This window comes from Citrus sinensis, chromosome 2, assembly GCF_022201045.2.
Source record: "Citrus sinensis cultivar Valencia sweet orange chromosome 2, DVS_A1.0, whole genome shotgun sequence".
Taxonomy (NCBI): Eukaryota; Viridiplantae; Streptophyta; class Magnoliopsida; order Sapindales; family Rutaceae; genus Citrus; species Citrus sinensis.
In genome coordinates this window covers 10,471,451-10,493,996 of record NC_068557.1, presented here as the reverse complement: position 1 = coordinate 10,493,996, position 22,546 = coordinate 10,471,451, and the positions used below count along the sequence as shown (strand labels likewise).

The following is a 22,546-nucleotide window of genomic DNA, read 5'->3' as shown; positions in this document are numbered from 1 at the left end:
TTTCCGACATCTTCTAGTTAGTACACCACAAAATTTAGGACTCATGCACACTTCATATAACCCAGTGCTAAGACTGGAGATTCGAGGCTGGTGCACAATTTTACGCAAATCAAGGGGCCAACTTGTTAATAATATGATTCCAAGTTGCAAATCCGACTGTTCTTTGTCCCTTGTGAGGTATGGGACAGAACTCTTGGATCATGCAACCACAAACCACATGGAAAAGAAGTATCCTTTCTATATTACAGAAAACCAGATTACAGAAACATCTAGCTGACAATGGTCATCCACAACTCCATTTACAAAGAATGGCCAATGCATCTGTGCAAACCCACAGTTAACAATGTGATTTCAATCCCTTCTCTACCGAATGACAATTCTACGGGCACTTAAGATTAACCAGAGTAAACTAAATGGATTAAACTGTTCCAGTCAAATGAACCAGCACAGGTGTCTCTCTTTAAGACCTAACAGCCAGTGACAACTACCTGTAACCCTTGGTTGCCCCAGCTGTAACAGCTTAAATCTAACTGCAAACAAGAAAATAAATTGGATTTAGGACATAAAATAGAATTATCATTCAACGAAGCAAAAGATGCATTCAATCAAATCAACTATACTTTACCAACTGATAAAATGACTTTTAAGTAGACTAGTCTTTCAAAACTAATCCAAACTTTTCAACAAGGCCATGCAAAAGTGCAATGCCAACCTCTCGCCTAGCATTTTCAAAGATATTAGGGAGCTTTTATCCACAATGTTACTTTTTCTGTTTTTCCAATCATTGGTTAGTTTTAGAAATTCTTATTTTGTTACTTTATGCTTCGTCAAGTAAGAAAATGGCTCAATTAAGTGTTCTAACATATACACACAAATGCATCTCATCAATTAGCTTGGCCTATCAAGCACAGTTATACAAGAAAAAATTATTTATCATAATTTTTGTAGGTTTCAATCCACTGACCTGTTTTATGTTTTCACATTAGAACCTGTAATTCCCACGTACTGCAAAGAAGTTCCACAAATTTGCAAAACCACTACGAGAGTAGCAATTTCTGCATAAGTTATCACAATCCTTATAAATCTGATGAACAATTATAGAAGCAACAACTGTACAGCAGATTGCAAGCCAGCGTGTTTGTGTGTTTGACTCTGTGAGAGAGAGAGAGAGAGATGCCTTTCAATTCAATAAAGGAGCATAAGGTGCTGGGCACGGAGAAACAGTGACGTCAGGTAACAGCATTATCATATCAGCTGTCACCTGTAGGCATGCATTGAGCATTTTCTTCTCCATCCTAACAAGCTGCGTAGCAACTCGCTTCTTAGGGTGCAAGTTATAATCTGTCAACTGACGAAATGAAACTGTTTCAATTAAAACCTAGTAAACAATAGAATAGGGCTAAACAATCAAAGGATATTGAGCAGATGTTACCATAGCCTCATCTTCACTCAAGGTAGCTGGGTAGCCAGCTAGTCTTGCCTTGAAATAATCGGCAAGTTGGTCTAATACTGCCCGTTCCATACAAGGACTCACCTATAAGATCCCAAAAATATCATGGTCAAATATTTCATTTCCCATTTGAATAGACTATATGTAGCATTTAACTCTTTTGCCTGGATTATAAAATTATTAACTCAAAAAACAGAGTTAAATTTAGACGACTTAAATATAAAGAAAAGGCAAAACCATACAAGTCACAATATGTCACATCCTAGTCTCAAGTAATTACGCAAGAAAAAAATGGATGAGGCGGGAGGATAAGCAAGACTAGAAAAACATTTAACCTTGAAACAGGGCTAATTAGGACTATCTATTCTAAAGGCCCTTGAGTTCTACATAGAGAATGCTAAGTTTTATTTCAAGTTAGTAACATTTAAGAATCTGATATACAAATTTAATTAGGCCAAGAAAGAGAGGGCTTGAAAGAGAGGAACTTACTGGACAAATTGGACCAAGAGAAGAAATGACAGATTGCATCTCAGATGTATCAGAAACATAGCCCAATCGCAAATAAGGAAGCATATCTGAAATAGCTTCTTTTTCCCTCCCCGCATGCACCTGCAGGAGGATCTCATTAACTAAAATGAATACAGAAAACTTCATTAATTGTGTAAAAGGTTCAGGTCCATACATGAAAAACCTGCACTGATAATTTCCCATTTCTTTGGGCAACCATTCTCTTATCCTGATATTGAGGATCCTCGGTATTCAAAGCTGCCTGGAAAATATACAGTAGTACAGAAAGCATAACAAGATTGGCTTTACAAAAGCAAAATTGCAAGCATGAGAGACCAAAGGGTAAAAATTATACCTCAACCACTAAACGGTCATATGGATTATCTTCATCAACAAAACCATAGTTTATGAGCAATTTTGAATTAGGCTGAGGGCCACACCTACAAAAGAAGATATAAACTCTTATGTTATAATCAAGCATACAAATGGTGCCACAAGGAGGCAAGTCTTTATTACCAAAAACACTAAAAAAGCAACTTGAAATCATGGCCAGTAAAGCTGATGTTATACCACACAACAATCGATTCCCCAGCCTTGTATGGACGATCAACCACCAATTGAACAGCATCATCAACAGCTGCTAACATTGCCTTGCATTTGCTACTGTAAGCTAGCAATGGAGGTCCAAGAGGAACCAAAGCAAATCTCCGAGCCAAACTGACTTTCTGAGAAGGAAGAAGCCTTAATTAATCAATAGAATGCTTATTTTATAAAGCAAAACGAGAGCAAAAATGTTTGGGTCTCTATCCCCCTTTTATTTATTATTACTACTCCCCCACCCTCCCCCGGCCCCACCTCTTTTGGGTTATGTGTAGGAGAAAGGGGAGTGCGAGTGGTTGTACATGATGTTTGGAGATGCACCAAATGGCTAGCAAATGATTCAGTTCCCATTTGTGGTGTGCAGCCACAACGCTAGATGAATTAAGCATCGGTTCAGTGATAACAACTTCATGGAGTGCCAATCAATTGCTTATTGATAAAAAAGGCTGTTAAGAACAAAATGCAACCCGGATGATGAGCAATTGATAACAATATTACTCACAGTAACAGAATGCAAACGGCTTCCTTTAACTACTAATTCAAATATTTCGATGTCAGGCTCTAAAGGCAATGATGCCTAGGAACATTAAGATTACAAAATATCAAATGCAACAAATCAACAAAATTGAAGCCAAACAGAAGGCCTACCATGTAAACACATGAAACATACAAACAAGCAATTAAAGCATTGTGTATTAATTCATATATGTCACAAGGATTCCCAGCTAAACAAAGAAATACCTGCAAATGCACCACACAAGACTGGACAGCAACAAAAGCTTGTTTAAAAATCTCAAATGTAAAGGCCTCAGTTGGTATATCATATGGGTATTGCTGCAAAATGCACATAAAGTAATCAACTTATGTCAGATCATGCGCACCATGACAAACTACTAAAGCAATAATATATTTGGTCATCGAAACAAAACGTACTTATTTCTAGTAGCGGTAAAACAAGTGCAAGAATATAACCTGAAATAGAGACCCAGCCATGAACCAAACAGTGTCAAGCTCATTGTACTCTCTTTTAATTCCTTCGGCCCTCTCAAGAATTTCAGCCTAAGTCATTAATCCCAAAAATCATCTTTAAACCTTTTGGAACCACTAAACAATAATAAAACTCAGATATGAGAGGATGGCATGTAGCACAATGTTAGTAGCACTAATCTTTCAACTAAGCGAATAAGCCAAAAATACCTTAGTGGGGCTACCTGTTAGGTAAGCCAATTCAGTTTCCGACCACAGAAGTGGTGATTCCACAGCTAGTTGGCCTCTCCCTCGTTGACGATCAAGTTCTCTGATATATGGAAGCCAAAATGACTTTTTTCCTTGTTTCTTCTCATACATTAGATATAATGCTAAGCATGCCAACTCCGACAATTTGTTGGTAGTTAGTAGTTCCGCTGCATAATAAAAAAGCAGATGGAACTAAATCATACACCTAAATCAAGTTTGCTTGTTACTAAATTCAATTGATATAGTTAATGATGATATTATACTACCATAGTTGATCATGGTACAAGAGAGATCTGCTTGACCTAGTTGAGCAGAACAACTGTTACACAGACATTGAAATGTCCAAAATTACTGTAAGCCACATTCTCAGAATGCACTAAACTAAGCATTACTCTTCTCTTACAAAGTTGAAAGCGTACTTCCTATGGCTTCTTCAGTATGGTCCTACCATTATTATAGCTCACAGGAGTTCATCCAAGATAAATGTATTGCCAAAATAGCATTTATAGACAGCTTCTAGTATAAATTTAAATTCATTCTTGTTCTACTAATATACTTTTAAATCCATTGTTTTCTAGTATGCCCCACGGACTCTTCAATTCAAAATTGTTTCAACTACACTGTTGGTGGCAAAATTTGGCATCAGGCACAGAAACAAATTACCAAAATCAAACCACAAATTCTTCTAAGTAATTGCCCTTTCCCATATCAATTAAAAATGCTCACCATCCCAGCCAACAAGATCCCAACACAAGAAAATACTCACATTGTTTACAAAATCGACAAGCATCATGTAGTGACAAAACAAAAGCAGGTGATTTATATCAGTTATTTTTGGAAATTTTATATTAATAAGCATATTATTTATCTTGTAATTGCTACTGCATTATAGAACAGTGGTTCTGCTCTTGCTTACTAATCAGAACGAACCTGTCCTTGTTCTGAAAATTAATTAATAAAAATAAATTAGCACTCCGTATAAATAGAACTCAAGAGAGAGAAAAGTGAGATGAGTGGAAGTGAGCAAGAAGAAACTTAAATGGCTGCTCAACTTATTGCAGTACTACTCAAAGACTTCCGACTCCTCTGTATCTCTCAGCATCTCACTCATCAAGCCAACCTCAACATCAAGATTATACCAAGACATTACAAGTTACTGCTAAGAAATCAAGATACTCAAGCATCCAACACGATTCAATGTCACTACACATCATGAACTTGATTAAAATAAAAATAAACCCGTCAACAAAACAATGCACCTTACCAATGGTCTCGTTCCCTAGCACTCTCTCAAGCGTCACTACCAACGAATTTGGCACCGAGAACGCCACATCACCCGCCTATTTCAAAGGGAAAAATATATCATAAAACCTAACTCAAGAAACCAGAATAAAACACAAGAACAAAATTTAACCTGAAGATCTTCACTTGCAGCAACGTAATGAATAGGCCTGTGTTTCTCATTATGCGAAGGCTTTTCTTTAAGAATAACTTTACAAGGAGGCAATCCATTCTTATGCATCCAAGATTTCAAGTCACCAAGATCCTCCTCTTTCTTGCTCACAACTTCGCGCGAGCCAGCGACCAAAGTATCGGAGCTGGAGACGCGAATCGAGAACCGGTTTTTTCTGCGAACCAGTCGCAATGAAGAACCGAAATTAGGGTCTCTGATGACCGAGATTGAGATAGTGGATGCAATTGAAAGAGGGTGATGCGGAGGCCGAATTGGCGGCGAAATGAATTTGCTGCTGCGTAAAGAACAAGAAGCTTCCATGAAAAATGATATTGGGTTAGGGTTAGCTTTAGGATTGCGAATTTTTAGAATCGGCGATGAAAGTAAGAGTGAGTATTCGTGAGATTTTTAGTTTTGGATTTTTTTTTTTTTAATTTTTTGGTACGTTGCTGTTGCTTTCAGTTTTGCGTTTATATGGTGTATGTGTCGGGTAGGATAAGAGAAGGTTCCGGAGGCCGTGGGTTTGATGGACAAACGATGTCGTTACTGTCTAATCGGATTGGAGGGAAACCAAAAAAAATCTGAGTCTCCTTGTTCCTACCAGGGAAGGGCGAAGTGGACTTTTCACTTGCTAAGGGTGTGTTTGGTTTGGTGCGGATTCTCCCCGCTTCTATGAAAGTGCTTTTATAATTAAAAAGTTATTGATCAATTTGTTACCGAATAAAAATAACTCTTTTTAAATTGGGAGCCCAGCTTCTCTCTTTGACAAGTAAAAAACAAAAGGTAAAAGATTATGTTCATATCAGTGCCGGAATTGGGTTCAAACTTTCTTTAAATCCTTCTCATCAATGGACTTTTGATGCATACTATATAAATTCTTACCTCTTTATCCATCTCTAAGTTGTTTAAATTTTTTAAAATTCCAGAATATGCAGAATAGAAATGCTATCTCCGGAACTAAAAGATAACTTGTTCAAATAATAATGAAGATCAATTGGTTAAGTAAGTTTAAAAAGCATATTCGGCATTTAGATGAGATTTATTTTCGAAATTAAAAACATATCTCAATTTAACACTTTACTTATCGATTGATTGTCAATCATTCGTCAACTATAAATTATTTATTTATCGCTCATTGACTACTTGTGCAAGAAATTTCTTAAAAGGCATTGATGTCTTTTTCTTTTTCCATTAAAGTAACAAAAATAACAAGTGAAATACTTTTATAACATATACATACTCGACAATATGGCAGTCGACGACCGCTAGTCGGTTAGAGATGGGCAAATGGCAGATGTTGATGGTCGCAGATACTTTTCGTAATTATATTAATGTAATAAAATTATAATAATATAAAATATTAAAAAAATATATAAAAATAATTCCCACAACACTAAAAAGGAACTCCTCAAAGGATAGTCACTAGTTTAAATTTTCAAGTTAAGTACGGTTGTCATAGTTAATAGAATATAAAAATTAAACTCTACCGATGTGGATCTAATTTAGTTTATAAATAAATATATAATTCAAAAATCTTTCATTCTTCAATACAAAGAACTCGTAACTGCCAAATATAATCTCTGCAAAAGGTTCAGTAATAAAACTGTTTTACTGCCTAAATCTAATATCCATATACATTTGCGCTTATTCTTCAAATCTTTAAAGAACTGATAAAATTGATATGAGAAGTGTCTGATACCGTCACATTAATACTTGTTACGACACGAGGGAGAGTTGTTTGGGGGAAAAAAAAAAAACAACTGAAAACGTGGCTTGTTAATTTACAAAAAGATAACAAAGGTGTGGCAAGTTACACTCAAAATCGGTACTGTCTAGGGATGGTAAAATTATCCGTAAATTCATAAATTTGTCTAAATTCACAAGTAAAAAATTATCTATTGTGGGTAATTTTGTGAGTTGCGGGCGGGTTTAGTATTTCAAACTTAAATTTATTGTGGGTTGCCAATGGACTTGGTATTGAGAAAAAATTTCTACTGAGTATCAGCACAAATATCCAATAACCCACATTCTTTATTTTAGTTATTTATATTTTTTATTTTAATAAGAATAATCACATTAAAAAATTTAATCATAAATATATATAAGTTAAAATTTCTAATTCCTAAACCTAACTTATCTCACTGCAACATATATACAATAAACTTTCAGTAAGTAGAAATTTTATAATTTTTGTTACTAATATTTTATTTTACTTTAATTGATTTTGCTTGTTTTTGTATAAAATCTATTTTTTAATATTATTGATAATACTTGTATATTGATAAAAATATGAAGGAAGGCATTGATATTAGTGATTATCATTTGCCTACAATAGAAATATTTAGTTCTAAATTAATATTTTTTGTGTATTTTTTTAATGTTGAAATTTTAATTTCTTATTTACATTGATAAAATTTAGAATTGAATAATGTTTATGGATTTTTTAGGCTATTATTGTTTATTTATAGTTTGAATTATATAATTTAAGTTTTTATTTATTATTAAAAATATTTTTTTTATATTCATGATTTTAAATGAGAAAACTCACAAAAAAATCTATTATGAGGGTGGATTTAGTAATTGTTAAAATCTACAACATATAAATTTTTTTTAAAAAATTAAAATTTATTGTAAGTTGTTATGGGTGAGTTTGATAATTTAAATTTTTTATAAGTGGGATTTGATAATGATAAATCCACGGCGGGGCCGTGACCATTGGCATGCTAGGAGTGCCCAATGACTTAAAAGTAGTATTATTAATTTTCCTTTGCTATCTACTCAAGCCAAAAATGATAAGAGCTGCTGACAAAACCTTTTGTCGACCACTTGATGTTTCCAACAACAAAGTTCGAACTTTACCTTATAAACTGCCGCCGTTACAATATTGAAAATACTCTCTAAAGCGTGTCCGGATGGAGAAAAAGACCCCGCAACTGTTCGATACGAAGAGCGGCTTCAACTCAGCAACGAAAACATTTCACAGCCTGAGGCCCCCCATTGATCTTCCACCGGAAGACGCGCCAATCTCTGCCGTTGATTACGTTTCCTCACTCAGAGCCACCTTGCCTTGGCGTGATGACGACACTGTCGCTTTGATCAACTCAGTCACCGGCCTGCGCGTTTCTTTCTCCGAGTTCACTCGCCGAACCAACTCACTAGCTTCTTATCTCCAGAACGTAACCAGACTCTCCAAAAACGACACCGCTTTTGTACTCTCTACAAACTCCATCGAAATACCGATTCTCTACTTCTCTCTACTCTCACTCGGCGTTATTATTTCTCCGGCGAATCCAGTCAACACCGAGTCAGAGATTTCTCGCCAGATTCAGTTATCTAATCCGGTCATTGCATTCGCCACGTCATCAGTGGTTCACAAGCTGGCCAAACTCAAGCACCGAACCATCCTTATCGACTCCCCCGAGTTCGACTCAATGACTATGAGTTGGAATTCGAAACACGAGCTCGACCGCGCCAAAGTGTGTCAATCCGACGTGGCGGCGATCATGTACTCTTCCGGAACGACGGGAAGAGTGAAAGGAGTGATGTTGACTCACAGGAACTTGACGGCAGCTGTTGCGTCCTCGTTCGCTTCTTCGCCAAAGCGAGTGTCTCCGGCGGTAATGCTGTTTACGATGCCGTATTTTCATATTTACGGCTTATTCTTTTGCTTCAGGGCGGCCGCGTTGATGGAGACGGCGGTGGTGATGCAGAGGTTTGATTTGAAGATGATGTTGAAGGCCGTGGAGGAGTTCAGAGTTACACACGCGGCAGTGACGCCGCCGATAGTAGTGGCCATGTCCAAAGGCGGTTCAACGGACGGCTATGATTTGAGTTCGCTTGAGACCGTAGCGTGCGGCGCGGCTCCACTGGGAAAGGACACGATCATGGCGTTCGCTTCGAAGTTCCCGAAAGTGGTTTTGGTGCAGGTCAGTGTTGGTTTTCATTTTTATTATTTAATTTCCTTTTAGGAAAATATATTGGCGCACAAATGCAAACTTTAAGCTGTGTAGTGGCGCGGTTGTTGATGATGAAGGCTTACGGATTGACTGAATCGACGGCGGGAGTTTTCCGGACGGTGGGTCCGGACGAATGTCGGCGTTGGGGGTCAACGGGGAGGCTTTCTGCTGGTCTTGAAGCAAAAATTGTGGATCCTGAAACAGGGGATTCGTTGCCTCCAGGTAAAGAAGGGGAGCTTTCGATTAGAGGACCTACAATAATGAAAGGTATATTCTTGCCCCATTTCGAGTAAATTCAGTTATTGCAACAACTAATATAATTGACATGTTACAATTGAAAGATTGGTAGATACTGCTGTGATTAGAGTAGCACATTTGTCGAATTGATTTCTTCAGGATATGTTGGAGAACCAGAAGTTACTTCAGCTACTTTGTTACCAGATGGGTGGATGAGGACTGGTGATCTTTGTTACATTGATGAGGATGGTTTCCTTTTTATTGTGGATAGACTGAAGGATTTGATCAAATATAAGGGATATCAGGTGTCTTAAATTGCTTAAATTCTTGTTTTTCCTCTATTGATTTGGTTTGTTAAGATCATACAGCTAATATTTCCATTTCCATTTCCGTTGTTGTTACATTGTGTAGGTTGCCCCTGCAGAACTAGAACACTTGCTTCTGTCCCATCCGGAGGTTGCTGACGCTGCAGTCATTCCGTAACTAGTTTATAAGCCCTTATTTATTTATTTTTCCTTGAATTCTTATAATAGCCATTGTGTTGTTCGGCTAAGAATATAGAGTAAATTCTGATTAACAGAAAATTCATATTTGCAGATATCCTGATGAAGAAGCTGGTCAGGTGCCCATGGCTTTTGTGGTAAGGCAGCCGCACAGCAGTCTCAATGAGGCAGAAATAATGGAATTTGTGGCAAGACAGGTGCTTCCTATACAACTGTTAACTTGGGTGTTCCAATTTCATATATATGTAATTATGCTGTATTATAATTTGTAATGCTGACAGATAATTGCTACAAATATTGTAACCATTTAAAGAGTTTTGAATGCTTATTATTATTTGATTGTAGGTGTCACCGTACAAGAAAATAAGGCGCGTAGCTTTCATCAATGCTATACCTAAAAGTGCTGCTGGCAAAATATTGAGAATGGAGTTGAGGAAGGTTGCTGTTCCATCTGGGTCCTCTTGTAGATTGTGATCTTTATAATGGGTGTATACTTTAGCTTGTTTCCAATGTGAATTTCAGTGTAACTTTTTATTTTATTTATAAGAGGACATGCAAGGGGCAAATTTTGAAGTGTATTAAAAATTGCAGAATTTGGGTAATTTGTTTATTGTTGATGCCCAATTTATACTTCTATTGGGTTCTGGATGGGGGACAGTGATTGATAATCTTGATCAGATGAGCCAATCATAGTCCCTATTCAATTATGTCACCAGAATGAATAGAAAGACCACATCTGAAGTAAAATTTACAAGTGAATTCAACAACCATGTGCTTCTATCAAGAAAAAAAACCAAAAAAAAAAGTAACCCCCACCAACACGACCAAGAAAGTTCTAAGCGCTGTCATGGGGATACAAGTATATGATGTGTTAGCTGCCTCCGAGTTGTTTGGCTTGAAAAAGTTCGGGACTTTGTACACTTTCCTTTCACTGGCTAATCCTGCGCGTCCACTTGTTTGTTCTGGCCTAATTGCCAGCTATATTCTGTATCTACAAACATGATGCAAAGAAGCAACATCAACCCCATCACCATCTCTGCGAAATGCAACCTCAAAATTTGCAAGCATTCCTCGTGTTCATGAACACATGCTCCTTACTTTCATGGTAATGTCAGGTCTATGATTCTTGCTCTTCGAAATATGAGGTAGCTAAAAATGAGCTTTCATAATTTGAATACTCCATTATTATATGCTGGTGCTTGTGTGGAATTCTTGAATTTGCGATAGCTGATATGGAGATAAAGAAGATTGCAGAGGCAAACACACTGCATAAGATTTGTCTTTTTTCACCTTTGTCCGGTGATTGTAATTTGATTGTTGGTGTTGTACACGACCACCCGTCTTAATTCTTCTTATCAGGACAATTCATACAGGGTTAAGTGCTGCCGTTAAAAAATCCCCAGGTGCCACTCAATACTGTGAAAAATGAAAATTGCTGGTGCTCGTGTATACTTGTGCATGATACTGTGTACGGTGTGTGCCGAACAAAAACTAAGAAATTTATATAGATACAGCTTAATGGAACAATGTCGTGTGAATATTATTATATTCATTCATCTTTCTCATCGCGTAATTTGATGACTTCTCTCTCGATGATGTTGGTTGGTTGGTTTTCGGTTCGGAGACATTGGACGGATGGATTAGTTTACCAGTGCACCTTCAGCCACCAACGGTTACTAGTCTACCAATGCTTATGATCATGATCATTCACACATGAAAGAATTAATGTAAAAAGAACAACAGATATTAAATATTTGCATGCGTATTATTTACCACGCTTATTTAGTACATGCTACCGTTTAGGATGAAACTAGGTTTAAGTTGACATTGAAAGCTGTACAATCCCCTCGTATCTCTCCCTTTTTTCCAGTCTTCATTAGCAAAGATTTGAACAGTTGGTTTTGATTCAGGATCTGTGAAAAGGACCACATCTGAAGCAAGCAAGCCTTTCCCAAGGACCAGGCTTTGGTAATAAACATTATCAAAACCAATATTAATGGGGTTTCAGCATCCAAGACGGGGGGTTCCATGATAATTAAGGAAGCACATCTCAGCTTCTTAAGTCAAGATGAGTCAACACAAAGGATGACTAACTTATTGAATTTTGGTTAAAGGGAAAAACAGAAATGTGAATGAGATAAAAAAAAATAGGGGGGGAAAAAAAGCGTACCGTTGAAGCCGTTGTCTTGGTGGTGGTGTTTGTTTTCTCGTCAAAGTGAGAGAGAAAACGAAAGAAAATGAAAGAAAATAAGAAATCGAAAACCCTAACCACGAACAAAACGCGTTTAAAGTAAAGGAAAGGGAAAATTTTGATTCAACAAAACAAAACGAGAGAGAGAAAGAGAGGGAGGGAGATCAATCAAAGCAAATTTTGTCAGAATTTATAAATTACAGTTCCGAGAGAGAGTGTAATATATGGCTATGGTGCACCCATCTATTGGATCCAGCTATGCTGAGAAATCCAATAGTTGGGTGCAACTGTGGTATGATATTACAGTTGCACCATAGCTAAGTCTGTAATACATACGTACATACATATATATTATATAAATATTTTATTAATTTTTTTATTTTGGTTTTTGTTATTGTGGAAGAAAGGAAAGACCGCAGATCTGAAGGGAGAAAGAGAGAGAGAAGCACTGATCCACGATGTATTGACACTTCAGCATTTTGGCTTTTCATTTTCATGTTTACTGTTGGATAAATCATTTTGCGCCACATCATTAATTTTAAAAAATTATCCTTTTAAACTTGAATTTATGTGATATTATCAAAACTAAATGGGTTTTCAGCATCCAAGACAGCGGGTTCCATGATATTAAGGAAGCACATCTCATCTTCTTAAATCAAGATGAGTCAACACAAAGGATGACTAAGAAGCCAAGTCAGCAGGACGATTGAGGAAGTACTAGATCATTGACAGCTCAACTTAGTTAGTGATGCATGTTTATTGTGCTCTATATTCTATTTAGTTTTCTATCTTCGATAATCAAACAGTTAGTTATAGATTAGGTGGTAATAGATTAAATGAAAGCTTGATTCATTAAATAGTGGAAGATTCGTTTTACAGCAAGTAAATGAGATTCCTTGGGACATGATTGAAATCTTGCACACAAACATACACTAAACATGATATCGGGTCTACATGCAATTAAATAAAGTAAAGATCCGATCATACCTCGATACATTTTGATATCCACTTCTTGGCCTTTTTCATCTTTGTTAAGCTTGGTTGTTGTGCTCATCGGAGTATTTTTGGTCTTTGAGTCATCAATGCCGAATCTTTTGAGTAGATCTTTTACATACTTGGCTTGATTTATGAAAATTCCTTCCTCATTTTGTTTTATTTGCAGCCCAAGGAAGTACTTCAACTCTCCCACACTACTAGAAAAATGAGCTTTACTGACACTTCGTTACTGACACTTTGCAAAAAGTGTCAGTACTTATGTACATATGCACCATTTTCTGCTTTTGACAAATAGGAATCAGAGATTAATGATACTAGGGTGTCAGTAAACTAAACATCAAAAATCACTAACACTAAAGTATCAATGATAAAAAAAATTCATAAAAATTTTGTTTTAGCTCCAACTCGAACCTGGGAGCTCTAAGATTTAAAGCTTTAATGTTTGGAGCACAGACCATCAAATCTCGATGAGTCAAAGTCATAATAATATTTAAATTATTAAAAAATGAAAATATAAATAACAATAACATAAAACACACTTGTTCTCCCCATCTAGACTATATCGATTGTCTCTATCTTGCTTTCATCGTTCACTTTCGCTTTCGTTTTTCTCTTCTCGATCTCTTCTGTTTTGCACTATCCATTTACAAATTAAATTCAATTAATTTAGATAGATAATGAAAACCTAAAACTCTGATTCGTTTTTCCATTTTCCCCAAATTGAGACACAAACCAAAACCCTAATCGCTTGTTATCGAAGGGGTTTTTCTCCAACTTAACCATCCAGTGCCTATACTAGGCAAGCAAGTAAAAGCCATCGACAAGGGGTGAAGTGGCACCATCGGTTCGGTATTCAGGTAATCTCATTCTCCCTGACAAGTTAAGTCCAGAGAAAGAACTGTAGAGGAGGTTATCAACTGGTAATGGCAGAATGTTTTATTTTTTTGTGCAATTTAATTATTGGGTTTGTTTTAATTTGGCTTATGAATAATATTTTTGAATTTTTATTTTTGGGTTGTTTCAGATATTCAGAAATTGAACAGTCGTGCAACCCTGGTGGGTTTTGTTTTCCAAATATATTTTATTTATTTATTTATTTATTTATTCGTAACTTGAATTCTTATTTTTCTATATCTTCACTCACATGCAGTCCAAAAATACAGGCATTTGAAGTGGTGCATTACTTAAACTCAAAACACTTGCTGCTGCGACTCTGTTTTTTCTGCCAAATTTGAGGTCAGTTTCAAACTTTTGTGCATGTGATTTACTGTCATTGTTATTTAAAACTAAGAATGTGCATTTTTTTTAGTTTCTGAAATAAACTGTTAGCTCCGTTTCTTAACTTTGAGCAATAAGTTAGTTGATTTTGAATGTACTAAAATATGAAATTTGATTTTAGCTTTTGCCTTTGTGATTAGGAGATGATTGTTTGGGTGTTATATTGGCTGAATGACTGTGTATTTAGTGGTTACAAACTATTTACATCTCTATTTCATGTAAAGAGAGGCAAATTTTGTTATATAATCCTACTTGTTTATTTATTCTGTTTTGGTTGGACGATTTGTAATAGAGACAATGACTATGATATGAATTAATTAAGTTCGTGGTTGTGAGTATTTTGAGATTGTATAAAGTTGATGATTTGTGTTTGATTCAATAAAGAAATGCTTGTTTTAAAGTAGTTCTGCATGTTGTATTTGAAGTTAAAAAATGATTTATAGAATCTTAAAAAATGGCTTGCAAAGTGGTATGAAGACATTATTTATTTGAACTCTTAACTTTTGTTAGTTACTTGACTTATGAATTAGTTCGACTACTTAAAAAGCCATTAGCACCCATCTTACCTATTAATCTCCTATTTAAGTTTCAAAACTTATTTTGTTTCAATTTCAGGATTTTGTCTAAATTATTATTATAATTAATGATTTATAGGGCTATTAATGATTTTCCAGAATTATAAGTTTATTATTACAACTATAATCATAATAACATTGAACTTTAAATTAATCATGCAATTTAATTAAACTTAAACTAACATTACATATGTGAACAGGTAAAATATTTGAAATGGACAGAAGTTGGATAACTTGTGATAGATTGTCTGTAGAGTATCGTTCTGGAGTTGCTGATTTCTTAGATTTTGCCATTTTGAATGCTGAAAATCGAATGTCAATTAGATGTCCTTGCACCTTTTGTTGTAATATGGAGTTTCATACTCCTCAACAAGTGAAGGATCATTTATTTGAAAAAGGTTTTCTCCCAAGATATATTGTTTGGACTTGGCATGGTGAGACTGACTCTAAATCTACATTTACAAACTGTGAAGACCATTCACATAGTCAAAGATTTAGATGTCATGATTACAGTAATATAATTGACATGGTCAAAGATGCTTACGAGCATTGTGATAGAGATCCTAGTTCTTTTAAGGATATGCTTGAAGATGCTGAAAAGCCTTTGTACCCGGGTGAAAAACATTCAAAGTTATCTAGTTTAATGAGACTTTACAATGTGAAAGGGAACTATGGGTGGTCCGATAAAGGGTTTTCTGCTTTGTTAGAAGTCCTTGCTGATATTTTGCCAAATAATAATACTCTACCTATGTCAATGTACGAGGTTAAGAAAACAATGAAAGTGCTAGGCTTAGAGTATGAAAAAATACATGCATGTCCAAATGACTGCATTTTGTATAGGAATGAATTTGCTGATCTTGCTGAATGCCCAAATTGTGGAGCATCTAGGTATCAAAAAAAAAAAGATAGCTCAACAAAATTTAGGAAAGGGGTTCCTAAAAAGGTATTATGGTATTTTCCACCTATTCCTAGGTTGAAAAGATTGTTTCAATCACCACAAACAGCTCAAAATTTAACATGGCATGCTAATAAAAGAATTAGAGATGGCAAACTTCGCCACCCAGCAGACTCACCAGCCTGGCAACTAATTGACAATAAGTGGCCAAAATTTGCACAAGAACCTAGAAATCTCCGTTTAGCTCTCTCAACTGATGGGGTTAACCCACATAGTACACTTAGCACTACTTATAGTTGTTGGCCTGTTATATTAATAACATATAATCTTCCTCCATGGTTGTGTATGAAGAGAAAGTTTTTGATGTTGTCACTTTTGATATCTGGCCCTAAACAACCTGGAAATGATCTAGATGTATACCTAGCACCTTTGATTGAGGACTTAAAAACTCTATGGGATGTAGGTATTGATGTTTATGATTCTTATAGAAATGAAACCTTTAATTTACGGGTTGTCTTGATGTGGACAATTAGTGACTTTCCAGCATACGGAAACCTCTCTGGTTGTACTGTTAAGGGCTATTATGCTTGCCCAATTTGTGGGATAGACACTTGTGCATGTTGGCTGCCACATAGTAGGAAAATGTCATATATGGGCCATCGCCGCTTTCTACCACTCGATCACCTATTTCGGAAACTGAAAAAGGTTTTTAATGGGAAGCAAGAGTGGAATGAGCCTCCTAAAACTTTGTCTGGTGAGGAAATCTTTAATATGGTGGAAGATATAGATATTAAGTTCGGGGAAAAGAAGGCCAAAAAGCGGAAACATGATGGCGGTGGTGGTGGTGGTGATGATGAGAACATAACTGAAAAATTGTACAAAAAAAAGTCAATCTTTTTTGAGTTAGATTATTGGAAGCATTTATTAGTTTGCCATCAATTAGATGTGATGCACATTGAAAAAAATGTGTGCGAAAACATATATGGCACATTACTTCATCAACCAGGCAAAACAAAAGATGGGATTAATGCTAGAAAAGATCTTGAGTCTTTGAAGATCAGGGGAAAACTAGTTCCTGATGAAACAAACAAAAAAAACAAAGTCCTACCTCCAGCTCCTTATACTTTGAGTAAAAAAGAAAAAAAACAGTTTTGTGAAACCTTGCTGAGTGTGAAAGTCCCTGATGGGTATTCTTCCAATGTCCAAAACCTTGTTTCAATAGATGATTGTCGGCTTCAAGGCCTTAAGTCCCATGACTGTCATACTTTGATGCAACAATTTCTACCACTAGCCATTCGAAACTGTTTGCCTATAAATGTGAGAACGGCCATAATCAGGATGTGCTTCTTTTTTAATACATTGTGCTGTAAAGTGGTAGATCCTAATACTCTTGACCAATTGCAAGAGGAACTTGTAATCACTTTATGCTTACTGCAGCAGTACTTCCCACCTAGCTTTTTTGACATAATGATCCATTTAACAGTCCACTTAGTTGAACAAGTTAGGTTATGTGGGCCTGTTTATCTTCGATGGATGTATCCTTTTGAGAGACAAAGGAAAACTCTCAAGGATTATGTTCGTAATCGCTACCACCCTGAGTGTTGTATTGTAGAAAGTTATATTGCAGAAGAAGCACTTGCATTTTGTGCTGAGTACCTCTCAAATTGTGATGTTATTGGGCTGCCTACTGGTTGTCTAACTGATTTATCTATCGAAAAGCCTTTGGGAGGTGCAAACATAAAGGTGGTTGATGATCCTTTGTTGGCACAAGCACACCGGTGTGTTCTAATGAACACCCCTGAAATCCAAATATATATCGAGTAAGTTGTTAATTTTTCAAAAAAATATTACTATTGTATTATTAGATTAATATACTAGTTTTTAAATCTTAATATGTTTCACTGTAGGGAGCATATGCATTATTTGGCATCAAGAAACCCTTATAAGGCAAAAACAAATCTGTGGTTGCAAAATGAACACATACGAACATTTTCTGGTTGGTTACAAGCAAAGGTTAGAATTACTTAACTAAATACAATATAGGATATAAACTTAACAAGATTTTTCTACATGTTACTAATTACTGTACTTGTTAAATTAATTTATAGGTGGCACATGATAAAGCAAATAATGTGCCGATTGACGAAATAGTGTGCTGGTTAGCAAACAAACCACGCTCAAGCGTGGTGACCTTCTCTGGCTACGAGATAAATGGCTTCAATTTTACAACGAGGGACCGAGACTGTAATCGTGTGACCCAAAATAGTGGTGTTAGGGTTGTTGCTAACACTCTACAGATTTCAAGCTCAAAAGATAAAAGTCCTCATTTTGGAGACATGACGTTTTATGGAGTCATTGATGAGATTTGGCAGCTTGATTATCTAATGGTTAAAAAAACACTTTTCAAGTGTGATTGGGTAGATGATAGAGGGGTTTGCACTGACAATTTAGGTTTCACTGTAGTTGATTTAAATCGGATTGGCTATAAATCTGATTGCTTTATTCTGGCTTGTCATGCAAAGCAAGTATTTTATGTAAAGGACCAGCTAGAGAATAATAAATCAATAGTTTGTTCAGTGACCGACAAAGCTTATAAGTTAAATGGGGAAAGATGTGAAGACGTGGATGTATTTTCTCCATTATCTAACAAACTTCCAGTATGTGAGTTGGATGAGAAAGATGATGAAGGAATTTATGACAGAAAAGATTGTGATGCTATTCCAATAGCTATTGATTTAGAAAATCAATGAATGCATTATTGTAGTTAGTTTCCAGCACCAATTTTCAAAGTTTTCCAGTAAGTGATTTATTTATTTCATTATATGCTATTGCTCTTGTATTAACTTATTAATCTAAATGATAGACTTATTTATTTTAATCATTTTCAGGATTGTAGGAGATGGCTGACGATGTTGAGTTCACACTTCCGGAGCTCGACGGAAGACCAAGGAGAAGAAAACAAACAAAAAAAAAAAGGTTTGCAAAAACAAGAAGTTAGTCATGAAGCTGCAATTGAGTACAATTCTTATGGTGTTCCGGTTGGAAAGGGAAGAAATGATCTTAGGAGTTACATTGGAGTCATTGTACGTGAAACAATTTCAATTTTACTTGATGATTGGAGGCGTGTGCCACTGGAGATGAAGGAAACTTTGTGGGTTCATTTTCAGGTTTTGTTTTCTTGTTTCATAGTATGTTTAAAGATTTTATATAACTTCCAGATTTTTTTAAAGTTGTTGCTAATCCATGTTATTGGTTGACAGAAAAAATTCAAATTGAGCTTGAAATGCAAAAGCCAAGTATTAAAGTGGATGGGGGTTGCATCAAGAAACTTTCGTTGTGAACTGGCAACTGAATTCGTTCTACCTAACAAGGACGATCGAAAGTCACTAAGGTTGCCTCCTATTGAATATCCAAGCATTAAAAAAGAAGATTGGAAACTTTTTGTTGACAAAGTTTTGTCTGAACAATTTCAGGTGTGTTGTTTGTTAATATTACCTGATTTAATTGTTGGTAGTTACTAATAATCAGTGGTAACTTTTTGTTCTTCATATAAACTGTTTGTGCAGGAAAAAAGTAAGAAGGCAAAAGACAAAAGAGCAAAGAATGTCTACAACCATCGCTTGGGTAGCACAGGATATGGTGGCATGTTGTATAGAAAAGTAAGTGTGGTAATATAGAGTAATTACAGTAACATAAGTAATCTAATGCGTATAATATAATAGAATCAATTATTTATGTTTTATGTCACCTTGTAACAGAAAAATGAGAGTGGAGTTTCTGAGCGGGAGATTGATCGCAGTGAAGCTTGGTTAATGGCACGAGCAGACCGAGATGGCAAATATGCTTCTGATGTGACGCCAATTGCTGAGAAAATAGTAAGTCACTTGTATACTTAATTCTTATGAATTTTCTTTATAATATGTGTGTGGGGGGGTAGATATTAACGTACATCTATACTGCTTTTTGTAATAATTGTATGGCAACATTTACAATTGATAGAAACTCAGTAAGATTTCATCAGAACTTATTTCTTCGCATATTAAAAGGTTAAAACTTGTTTGAGGTGTTGTCTTGTAATATTTTCTGTAGTTTCAATTTGAACTGTATATGGATTTGCTCTTTGTTAAAGATTCAAGAAGGATATTAGTTTAGTTTAGCTGATGTCTTGTACTCGTAATTGCGGATTTACAATATTTTTTTTTTTTGTAGAATGAGCTGAAGAGTCATGTTGAACAAGGAACATTCCAATCACAAGGGTCACATGACATTCTAGGTGAAGCTCTTCAGAAGCAGCCAAATGGAAGTAGGGTGCAAGGAGTGGGGCAATTCGTCACCCCATCTATGTACTTTCATGTCCCTGATGCCACTGAGTTAGCAAGAGAAAGAAAGATGTATCAAGAGAGTTTCCAATTCATGTCTGCTCAATTAGAACGCATGAATGCAAGGTTAAATGCGTACAGCAATACTGAAGTTGGAAGTTCTAACTTTCCTAAGCCCAAAACTTCCACTGGTGTTCAGATTGACAATGATCAACAATCCCCTGAAACTCTTGGAAAAAGAAAGGTATATGGCCTGTTACATGTCATTATTTTATTTCCATTTGTATATGCATGTATTACTACTAATGGTATGTATTTTGATTATTGCAAAGGCTGATTTCCCATCGGGTAAGTCGACTCCAAAATCTATGAAGAGTAAAATCAAGGACAGTCCCACCACAATTTCCCAAGCAACTCCTCAACAAACCCCCGAAAAAGTAGACTGTGAAATTACTTCAAAGCCCACACCGAGAAGATCTCCTCGACTAACTCCTAAAGTACTAGATAGGCAGTTCTCCTGTCATGACAAAGTACCCAACAAAGAACCACCAGTCATCAGACCAGCAGAAGTAGCCAAAAAAGAACCCAGAGTCATCATACCAGCAGAAGTAGCCAAAAAAGAACCCCGAGTCATCAGACCAACAGAAATAGCCAAAAAAGAACCCCGAGTCATCAGACCAGCAGCAAAAGACCTCAATGTATGTGTGAAGAATACACGGGCAACAGCACGATCAAGAAAGAATGACAAGAGTGAATATATGAACATGTTTACCATGTTCATCGAGAATTCTTTACCTCGGTTGATCAGGATTCGGCATGACACAGCAACCTTTGGTGAAATTTGGGAAACACACTTGGACAAAATGATTTGTGCTGAAATCATCGAGTTTAAAGAGGTCTCAAACTGCATCATTAACATATGGATCAAGTACGGTAAATCATAACTTATGTTTTAGTAAACTTGGCCCTATTATTTTGTTTCCTATATTTAAACTTACTTCGTTATATATATTTGTTTCCTCTTAGACACCTGTATGAGGAGATGGAGAGCAATGGAAGTACTAAACCAGTTCAGTTTGGGCTTTTTGAGAAGCTATATCCAAGGGTCAGTTTCAAAGACAGGACTCAATACATTTCAAAACTGTTAGGCTTGGCAGAATTGGGACAAGTCATCGTATTCCCGTATAACCCTGGGTATAACCTTTTTCATTTGCTAGTAATATTCTTTAATTTGTAGATTAATCACTTTTACTTGTAATTCATGTGTGAGAACAATTTTTACTTTGTTTAGTGCCCACTGGGTGTTATTGGCAATTGATATGGTGAGACGTACAACCTATTACCTTGATCCTTTGGAAGGTAGTCTTGATGAAGAGCTAATGCAGATTGTCAATCAGTTAAGTTTGTTATTTGTATCTTTGATCATGCTATTTTATTTTTATGTTTTATGCTAATTATTTGCTAACGTTAGCTATGTCTCTTAATTGTAGGGGGATTCGAATACATCAGAGTTTAAATTCTGATACAAAGGCCAATGTTCAATGGATACCTGTCAAGGTAAAAATCAGACAAACCTAACTAATTATTGTTAACGTACAGTAAAAAATTAATGTAATTTTGATCTTGTAGTGTCCGAGGTAGCCGAGCAGCTTTGAATGTGGTTACTATGTGATGAAATACATGCAAGATATCGTCACAAATGTGAACGTTCTGAAAAATAATGTAAGTATTGAAAATGATTTTTACAATACTGTATCATATTGTTTTAATTTATTGTGAAATGAATCAGCTCAAACACCTGTGTGCTTCTTTACAGTTATCTTTTTATTGCGTATTGTATGCATTTTATAAACTGTGAGGGTACTTATAATGGTGACTATGTTGCATACTGTTGAATAGATTATATGAATATCCATATAGACATGAATTAGGATTTGGGATATACACAATGTACTGCATATCCCAACACAAAACAATTGTTTGGGTTGCAAAGTAGTTGTTAGTGGGGATGTGCTATGGTGTCGTTGCTTGTACTTTACTTTGATGAGGATAAGTTGTCATCCTAATTAAGGTTTTGTATCTACATCCATATTTGTATTAAATCGCGTACTGTTGGGGTTCACAAGTTGCTTCGGCTATCAAATATTATTGTTGTTGGGGTTCACAAGTTGTTTTTTTTTTTGGAATTACCATGATCAGGATGTTCAGTATTTACCTATATAATTTTGGATAAAACAGTAACATTGTTGGAGTTTATTTGTTGGCTTTAATTGTTAACACACAAATGTATTTAAATGAATGATAATTAAGTAGTTTAGTCAAGGATTTTCGGTGAATAACTTGTTGTTTT

At 35.7% G+C, this 22,546-nt stretch overlaps 3 protein-coding genes across 5 annotated transcripts; 2 read left to right on the top strand and 1 right to left on the bottom strand.

The window, feature by feature from the left end:
- Positions 1–220: 220 nt before the first annotated feature.
- Positions 221–5,763, bottom strand: LOC102615867 (ribulose-1,5 bisphosphate carboxylase/oxygenase large subunit N-methyltransferase, chloroplastic). Of its 3 annotated transcripts, none has more exons than XM_052434706.1 (14): positions 5,208–5,763; positions 5,058–5,133; positions 3,755–3,960; positions 3,530–3,616; positions 3,299–3,391; positions 2,813–2,929; positions 2,528–2,682; positions 2,313–2,397; positions 2,133–2,219; positions 1,936–2,059; positions 1,433–1,509; positions 1,178–1,348; positions 965–1,055; positions 221–530 (listed from the first exon to the last, which is right to left on the bottom strand). In XM_052434706.1, the coding sequence occupies exons 1-12, from the start codon at positions 5,565–5,567 to the stop codon at positions 1,181–1,183; spliced, it is 1,635 nt and encodes a 544-aa protein (XP_052290666.1). In that variant the 5' UTR covers positions 5,568–5,763; the 3' UTR covers positions 221–530; positions 965–1,055; positions 1,178–1,180. The 3 variants fall into 3 exon arrangements, with proteins under 3 accessions (XP_052290666.1, XP_015383128.1, XP_006470001.1); XM_015527642.3 differs by having other exon boundaries at positions 1,433–1,534; positions 1,940–2,059; positions 5,208–5,756; XM_006469938.4 differs by lacking the exon at positions 2,813–2,929 and having other exon boundaries at positions 1,433–1,534; positions 1,940–2,059; positions 5,208–5,752.
- A 2,262-nt stretch (positions 5,764–8,025) lies between these two features.
- On the top strand, positions 8,026–10,546 carry LOC102617041 (4-coumarate--CoA ligase-like 9). Its single transcript, XM_006469943.4, has 6 exons — positions 8,026–9,172; positions 9,280–9,469; positions 9,599–9,744; positions 9,851–9,918; positions 10,037–10,139; positions 10,288–10,546. The coding sequence occupies exons 1-6, from the start codon at positions 8,159–8,161 to the stop codon at positions 10,414–10,416; spliced, it is 1,650 nt and encodes a 549-aa protein (XP_006470006.1). The 5' UTR covers positions 8,026–8,158; the 3' UTR covers positions 10,417–10,546.
- Positions 10,547–15,196: 4,650 nt separating this feature from the next.
- LOC127900284 (uncharacterized) lies at positions 15,197–18,627 on the top strand. Its single transcript, XM_052434901.1, has 4 exons — positions 15,197–16,724; positions 16,884–17,697; positions 17,785–17,890; positions 17,986–18,627. The coding sequence occupies exons 1-4, from the start codon at positions 15,197–15,199 to the stop codon at positions 18,625–18,627; spliced, it is 3,090 nt and encodes a 1,029-aa protein (XP_052290861.1).
- Positions 18,628–22,546: the final 3,919 nt, after the last annotated feature.

What these genes read in the sequence shown, in the direction of transcription:
- LOC127900284 (XM_052434901.1), top strand. Translation starts at nt 15,197, where the DNA reads ATGGACAGAAGTTGGATAACTTGTGATAGATTGTCTGTAGAGTATCGT. An exon ending in TGATGGCGGTGGTGGTGGTG is followed by an intron (nt 16,725 to 16,883) that starts GTGATGATGAGA and finishes TTCATCAACCAG; the next exon opens with GCAAAACAAAAGATGGGATT. An exon ending in GAAATCCAAATATATATCGA is followed by an intron (nt 17,698 to 17,784) that starts GTAAGTTGTTAA and finishes GTTTCACTGTAG; the next exon opens with GGAGCATATGCATTATTTGG.
- LOC102617041 (XM_006469943.4), top strand. Translation starts at nt 8,159, where the DNA reads ATGGAGAAAAAGACCCCGCAACTGTTCGATACGAAGAGCGGCTTCAAC. An exon ending in CGAAAGTGGTTTTGGTGCAG is followed by an intron (nt 9,173 to 9,279) that starts GTCAGTGTTGGT and finishes TTGATGATGAAG; the next exon opens with GCTTACGGATTGACTGAATC. An exon ending in TGGAATTTGTGGCAAGACAG is followed by an intron (nt 10,140 to 10,287) that starts GTGCTTCCTATA and finishes ATTTGATTGTAG; the next exon opens with GTGTCACCGTACAAGAAAAT.
- LOC102615867 (XM_015527642.3), bottom strand. Translation starts at nt 5,567, where the DNA reads ATGGAAGCTTCTTGTTCTTTACGCAGCAGCAAATTCATTTCGCCGCCA. An exon ending in CTGCAAGTGAAGATCTTCAG is followed by an intron (nt 5,134 to 5,207) that starts GTTAAATTTTGT and finishes CCTTTGAAATAG; the next exon opens with GCGGGTGATGTGGCGTTCTC. An exon ending in CTCTTGGTCCAATTTGTCCA is followed by an intron (nt 1,535 to 1,939) that starts GTAAGTTCCTCT and finishes GGGATCTTATAG; the next exon opens with GTGAGTCCTTGTATGGAACG.